The sequence below is a fragment of the Chrysochloris asiatica genome, unplaced genomic scaffold (genome assembly GCF_000296735.1).
Source record: "Chrysochloris asiatica unplaced genomic scaffold, ChrAsi1.0 scaffold00079, whole genome shotgun sequence".
Taxonomy (NCBI): Eukaryota; Metazoa; Chordata; class Mammalia; order Afrosoricida; family Chrysochloridae; genus Chrysochloris; species Chrysochloris asiatica.
The window spans coordinates 2,814,916-2,822,552 of NW_006408597.1; the positions used below are offsets into that span (position 1 = coordinate 2,814,916).

A 7,637-nucleotide genomic window follows, 5' to 3' on the forward strand; every position below is an offset into this window, starting at 1 on the left:
GGCTGGGTCTGCAGGGAGGCACCTTCATGCAGCTGAAGCCCAGGTCCAGGTCCCTGGATAGAAGCAGGCCAAGCAGTGGAAGCAGATTTTGACTGAGGACTGGGGGTTCCATGGGCTGGAATTGAAGGGGCAGGTCCTCAGTCAGGGTCATGACCATGGCAGACAATGTGTTTGTAGTGATGGGCATGTGTGGAGCAGAATCCGCAGGGATGCAGAGCTGGGATGGAGGGCTCTTTAGACAAAAAACAGAGTGTAAGGGGTGAAATTGAACAATGAAAGTTGCCAAAGGATTGAATAAGAGAGAGCTAGAGCTGGAGGGGGTGGTTTGAACAACAGCAAAGAAGGCTTCTGGGATGAAAAGGATGCCAGAGGTCAGGACTAGATGAGGGATGGTTCAGCGTGGTCCAAAGCCTTGGTCAGCATGGAGTTGTGCCTGGAGTCACCCAAGGGAGAGTGGGGGGCCTGTGGGGCCAGGGAATGGCGGTAGAGGCCAGTACCACAGGCACAGAGAAGAGCAGAGTCCAGGGCCTCTGTGTCTGAGAGCCCCTAGACCTAAGCCATGTCCTCGAGCTGCGGTGGACTCAGCTTCTCCTTAGGCCTGTCTTCGTCCATGGCCTTGTCCTCCTCTGGCTTCTCGCCATTCCGGGCCAGGCTGTCTGTCCCAGACACAGTCCCCAGCACTTTGGTGCTGTGCTCCTGAGCTTTGGCTCGGAGTGCAGCAATGCTGTTCTCCCTCAGTTCCTCCTGGGAGATGGCCACCTGAGGGTCGGAGCCCCGCTCCTCCGGCTCCATCTTGTCCAGCTTGGGCAGGGCCTGGCGTTCCACCTCGGGCTTCCTCCCCGACTCAGCTGCTGCCTCCAGCGACTTTTTGTGCATCCCTAAAAAGAATTGTTGGTATTCGGGTTTAGAAAAGCGCCTGGGAAAGCCATCTTGAACTGAAAACAGCAAAGATAGAGAGAGGCCAGAATTAAGGACAAGCAGCAACCTTACTTCACATACCGCAGTCATGCAAGTCCCCAGGGTTGGGGCAGGGGAGGGGGTGGGAGGCCAGGGAAGTGGAACTTCAAGCTGGCATCTGGAGACCAGGCCTACAGAGGGCTTCTCCATGCCAAGCCCCTGGGCACCTGGCCCCAGGAAAGCCTATTCTGCACCTTTCATAGTTCAGCACTTGCCTTTCCACGTCCCTCCCTCCTGGGGATCTGGATCTTAGAACCCCAAGAGAAGCTGGTGCTTTTATCATATGGCAGGGGCAGGCAGGAGGGCTGGGGAGTTTAAGGGAATAAGTATTTTGGACAAAGTCAGAATGGAAGCCAAATGGACTAAGCTTCCCTTCGTCCCCTAGGGGGCACTGCTTGAGTCAACAGGAGCCCACCTCTGGTTAAGGAGAGAGAGGATACAGACCTTCCTACCAAGCCGAGTAACAAGTACCCAGTAAGTAGGTGGAAGGGATAGACCAAGAGCCCTCTGAGTCCCCCAGGGGAGACAGGGTGGCCTGTTTTGAGCTCTCTTCTAGGCTGCTGTGTGACCCATGTCCCCTTATTCTGTCCCCTCCTCCAGGAGGCCCGCTTCCCTCACCACAGGGGCAGGGCCCTGAGGAGGATGCGGGCTCTTACCCAGTAGCCACGGGGCGCAGGAGTCCATGATGCCATCCTTAGCTGACTTGAGAATGGACTCCGGTAGTGGGATGGAGTGCCGCACCATGGCACCATAGAGCCCGTACTCCGCCATGACGCTGCTTCGGCCCCAGCACTTCTCCCGCTTCCTCCACTTGGCTCTGCGGTTCTGGAACCAAACCTGCAGGTGCAAGAGGAGATGGTTAGAGAGCCTGCCAGAATGGCACCCGGTGACTGAGAGGGAAGTAAGGGCCTCGCGCCCTTGATGGCCAGCAACCCCACCATCTTGTGACTGCCGACTTCTCAGTAGAGTGTCTAAGTCCGCTTATCAATGGGTTTCTCCAGGCTCATGGGGGGTTCAGAGGGAGGACCTCAAATCCTGTGACACATACAATGGGCGAAAGGAGGGAAATGGTGGAAGCCCAGCGTGGACCCTAGTGGTTCTCTCGTCAGTGTGCACAACCCCAGTAGAAAACCCAGAATCTCTTTCCTGATTTGCAGAGGGACAAATGCTTTTCATCGCAGCCTCTCCACCACAACCCCTTTGCCAGAGCTTTTCAGGAAGGCTGCGGGGTGAGTATGGGAGCTAAGGATAATTAATGGTCTTGGAGGCATTTCATCTGAGTCTCCAAAAACGTGGGAAACTACCTTGGCCCCAAAAGAGGTGACACTCCAGAAGGCCTGTCCACATCCTGCCACGACCCCAAAAATACGCGGATCTTCACAATCACACCCAACTCAGCAGTTTGGGTGGTGGTGGTAGTTATATGTGCTGTGGAGTCAGTTCTGACTCAGTGCCACCCTGTATAGGGTTTCTGAGGCTGTAAATCTTTATGGATGCAGAAAGCCTCATCTTTCTCCTGCGGAACCACTGGTAGTTTTGAACTGGTGACCTTGAGATGAACAGCCTAACTTGTAACCACTATGCTACCAGAACTCCTTTGAGTGTCTTTAGTGGACCGGGAATGAAGACAAAGCTGGAGGGTAAGAGAGCAAATGGAGTGGGGACCTGGAAGTGGAGAGGCCTTTAAGGGCTTTCTCCAAGAGAATGGAGTGCTCTGGAGGTGTCTACAGCGCAAGAGGCCGATTCTTGGAAGGAGGCTTCCTGAGACTTCAGTAGCTGACAAACCTTGGGAGGTGACACACCCAAGGAAAACTGCTGGATGCTGGAAGGACCCCAGTCACGGCCGGCCCCCTCTCACCTCCTCACAGGGACCCTGACACCCCCGGGACAGCAAGGCGCCGGCTGGTGGGGGTGAGGGGAGGGAGGAGACGGGCTCCGGAAAATCTATTAGTTTCCTGGGCAATTTCCATCCCCTCGCCTCAGCCCCTTCCCCCGCCAGTCCCCTCCCCCGCCCTCGGCGACGCAGGTATCAGCTTTCGATGAAAAATTGCTCCAGCTCTATTCAGGAGGCGGCAAAAGAAGAGTCACCCCCAGGGGCAGCCCTGGGCTGATTGAAAAATAAGTTAATTTCAGTTTGAATCGATGGGCCTCAGGCACTGAAATATCACGGGAAATTAAAGCGGCGGCTCTCCCGGGAGCTGCGGCATTGACCCGCACTAATTAATGCTGGGGAGGCAGCGCGCACCGCGCCGCGCGCCGCGCGCCGCCCCCTCCCCGGGGACCCCAAACACTTCTCATTTAACTAATTAGACGGGCAAAATTGGGTGTTAATTTGTTTAGGATATTTTCCCCTCTTCCCCTGGCCGCTCCCGCCCTCGGCCCCCGCCTGCGCAGGGGCGCGGGGAATGAATGCGGGGCTCGCCGGCAGATGGCTGCCCCGGTCACTCTGCAATCTTCTCCGACTTGATTGCTTGATTAGGTCGTTAGCACATTAAAAAAAAAAATTGCTTGCCGTCTGGCGCTGGCGTGATGAGTGGGACGCGCGGCAGCGCCTGGGTAATTTATCTTTTTATACGGCAAAGAATTTGATTTCAATCTGCAGATATATGTGGCGCCTTTGACACCTGTTTAACATCGCGCCGCTGACAGCTTAACCCTTTGCTGCCTCCGCTGCCGCGAGAGCCGGGATGGAGCCGCCCGAGGGCCCCAGGACCCTGCGCTCCTGCGATTCCCGTGGCCGCCGCCAGGTGGAGGAGTGCGTGCCCCTGCCTCGTACCCCACCCTCCCTTCCCCCTCAAATCAACCCTGCGGGACCCGGGGAAAACCTCACGGTATACGCACTCCTGTAAATGGACACAAATGTTTGTAACCCTGTTTAGACATGTCTTCCATTTATAAATAACCGGCATCATCTAGAAATGGGAGGCACTCTTCACCCCCACATTGGCCAGCGCCGCCTCTGGGCGGGCCGCACCTTTGCCACCACCTAGCATCTGCGGTCAGAGCTGTTTGCTCAGAAGTAAATGCGCTTACCTGCTCCTGGTCTGGGCCCAAATGGCCCTGGGTGATTCCTGCCGAGGAAAAAGTTGTAAGTACCTAAAAGGAGCTCTGGCAGCGTTGTGGTTATGAGTCGGGCTGCCAACTTCAAGGTCAGCAGTTCGAAACTACCAGCTGTTCCGTGGGAGAAAGCTGAGGCGTTCTGCTCCCATAAAGATTTACAGCCTTGGAAACCTTGTGCAGGGTCGCTGTGAGTCAGAACCTACTCCACGGTACTTAATAACAACAATCTAAAAGTCACTAGAGGGATGCAGGCTTGGCGTGGCGCTGTAGGATAAGCACTGGACTTGTTAACCACAAGATCGGCGGTTCAAACCCACTAGTCGCTTCTTAGGAACCCTATACAGAGTTGCAATGAGTCAGAACTGACTCTGTGGCACTTAACAACAGATGCCTGCAAGGTTCCTGAGAGTGCAGTCGGTTAGCACTGGAATACCTAAAGGTTGGTGGTTGGAACTCATCCAGCAGCACTGAGGGAAAAAGACCTCACCATCTGTTTCCGTAAAGATCTTTTAAAGTGCCATCGAGCCAACTGGTGGATTTGAACTGCCAACCTTGTGGTTAGCAATCAAGTGCCTATCCTATAGCACTCCAACAGAAGATTACAGCTAGGAAAACCATATGGAGCAGTCCTATTCTGTACCACCTAAGGTGGCTATGAATGGAAATGGACTTCACAGCAATGAATAAACAGATGACTGCTCTCTGTCCTCCAAAACTCTATAGCCTTCCATCTGGGTGGCTCTGTGCAGCGTTTCAGTCTCTTCCCACCACTGCCTGCCTAGCCTTACTATCTGGATACTCTGGCCTGTTCCGACCCCCTCCTATTAGCACTTAGTGCCCCACTCACACACACAGGTGTCCAGTTGTCTCAACCAAGCAGTCTCCCCCTCATCCAGCTCCCTCCAAACTCTGGAAGGACTACTCCACAGAAAGATGTAAAGAATTTCTGGCTTCCTCCACCTCAGAGAAGCTATCAAAGAATGAACCCCCAGGTGATGGAGGTTCCAAGACAGAGGTCTTGGAAATTTTTCTCTGTGAAGATAAGCAAGCCATCTGTTTTGAGGTCCTGCTTCAATACAATACAAAATCACAGGGCTATGACTCTTAGCCAGGCCTGGGGGGATGAGGGGGGCAGATTTTAGCAAGGGTATGTGATGTATATACCTCAACACCCTCCAGCTAGAGAACCTCAGAATCAAATCCAGCAGCTCTGATTTCTGCAGCAAAACTAAGATGGCTCAACAAAGGGTCAGGTTTTTGCAGCCAAATGAGTTCTGAGATTAAATTTATGAAAGCCCTTGCCATTCAGGTTTAGACGCAAGGATCTGGTGAAGGGATTGTGAAGGTACAAAGACCAACATGCCCTACTCACCCGCCCCTGTATGGTTACCTAGTAAGGTGCAGTGCCTTAAATACTGGGATTGAGGTGGAGAGTGGGGCTCCCAGGTGAAAGCAGCATCTTTATTGGCTCACTAAAGAGAGGTACTGGTAGTGGTTATTATCTCAGGGTCAGCAGTTGAAAACTACCAGCTGTCCCATGGGAGAAAGATGAGGCTTTCTGCTCCCGTAAAGATTTGCAGCCTCAGAGACCCTGTACTGGGTTGCTATGAGTCGGAACCGCCTCCACAGCACATAACCACCACCAAAGAGAGGTACAGAGTCGGGACTATTAACTGAGCCAAGCTGGAGGTTTACTTCTACCCAGAGGTACCTGGTCTACTTGTGAAAAATTAGCCATTGAAAACCCGACAGAACACAGTTCTACTCTGATGCACTGGGGAGTTGAGTCAACAGTAACTGGTAAAGAACGAGGCCCAGACTAAGAACTTTGTAAGCAGAACCATTTTCCTGAGTCTTTTGATTTTGGTAAATGGTATGCAGCTCAGAATGTTGCTCTTGTCTACACTTTCCCAGAGGAGCAACTGCCAGCTGGTCATTCAAATAGGAGTCATCCAGACTCTCAGTTATAGCTCCTGGAATGTCTGGCTCCCTGTGAAGACCAGATGCTGCTCCAATTTATAGAGGAGACCTGAACAGCCAAAACCATTTCTTTTTAGGGCAGTTGGCAGGGAGGCTGCCGCAGTGATATTGGAGGAAAGTGGACAAGGGATTAGAATGAACCGTAGCCATGCTTGACAATGATACCTTTATCTTCCTTTTCTGGAGTCCTGGTGTGGTGCTGTGGGCTAATGCATCAGACAGCAAAGTCATTTGAACTGCAAGGTCAGTGGTTCAAGCTCACCAGCTGCTCCTTGGAAACCGTATCCAGAGTCACTATGGGTTGGAATCGACTCGACAGCACTTAACAACAACAATAACTTCCCTTTCTAGAAGCTACCAGGATGTGCATAGAACTTCAAAGTCTGCAAGAGGCATTGAGGTCACCAGTCCTGAACAGCTCTGACAATAACTGCGGTGTGATCTTGGACAAGTTACTTGATTTCTCTCTTAGTTTCTTTAAATATGAAGTAAGAAAAATTGACTTTATAGGGCTGTTTTGCAGATTAAATGAAGTAAGTGAAAGTGTCCAAAACTGTTCTTATCACACAAACCACAAATCACAAATGCTCATTATTATGATTTCAGTGTTTGTACAGAGGGGCAGCCCTCTGGCCTCTTCCTCATGTTCTTTAGCAAGGTTGGACTGACTAGTAATAATAATCACTCTAGGAGATGGGGGAGACTCATATTAGACAGCCTTGGTTATATTGCATGCTGAGCTGATTCCACCTCACAGTGATCCTATAGGACAAGATAGAACTGCTCCCAAAGGTTTCGTAGGTTCTAATCTTATGTTTTCTTTTAATTTTTAAATTGTTGTTTAAAAAATACACAGGAAAACATATAACAATGCAACCATTTCTACATACACCAAATGTACCATTTAGTTACATTAATTACATTCTTCCAGTTGTATAACTATTATCAGCCTCCTTTCAACCATTCACATAAATCCACTGCCCCTAAAGGTTCCTCTCTAAGCATTCAAGTTGTGGGTCACCCACTGTGGACAGGCGTTAGCTGAGCTTCCAGATAAAGACAGACTAGGAAGAGGGAGAGACTACTTTAACATAGTCATTGGAAACCTTACAAATAGCAGTGGAGCGCTGTCAGGCAGCACCAGAATACTGAGTATTGAAACATGATGAAGAATGCCAGAATACTGTCAGTTATAGTACAGGAAGATGAGCCCCACAGGTTGGAAAGCACTCAAAATACAACGGGGGGAAGAGCAGCCTCCTCAAAGTAGAGTTCACTGATGACAAGAATGGAATAAAGCCCTAGGATCTTCATTTCCTGATGGGGCACAACTCAAAATGAAGAGAAACAGCTGTAAACATCTATTAGTAATTGGAACATGGAATGGATGAAGTAGGAATCTAGGAAAATTGGAAATTGTCCAAAAATGAGATGGAATTCATAAACGTCAATATCCTAGGCAGTAGTGAGCTGAAATGGACTGGTATTGGCCATTCTGAATCTGACAATCACATGGTTTATTATGCTGAGAATGACAAATTGAAGAGGAATGGCATGGCATTCATCATCAAAAAGAACATCTCAAGATCTGTCATGAAGTACAATACTGTCTGTGATAGGATAATATCCATACACCTACA

General features: G+C 50.7%; 1 protein-coding gene across 1 annotated transcript in view; it reads right to left on the minus strand.

The window, feature by feature from the left end:
- Window positions 1–490: 490 nt before the first annotated feature.
- The window catches only part of VSX2 (visual system homeobox 2), a 23,686-nt gene continuing 16,539 nt past the window's right edge, over window positions 491–7,637 (minus strand). Inside the window, exons 4-5 of the mRNA XM_006865531.1 lie at window positions 1,614–1,794; window positions 491–878 (exon numbers count right to left, since the gene is read on the minus strand). Of these exons, the coding sequence (XP_006865593.1) occupies window positions 553–878; window positions 1,614–1,794 (507 nt within the window). The 3' untranslated portion in view covers window positions 491–552. The remainder of the gene's footprint in view (window positions 879–1,613; window positions 1,795–7,637) is intronic.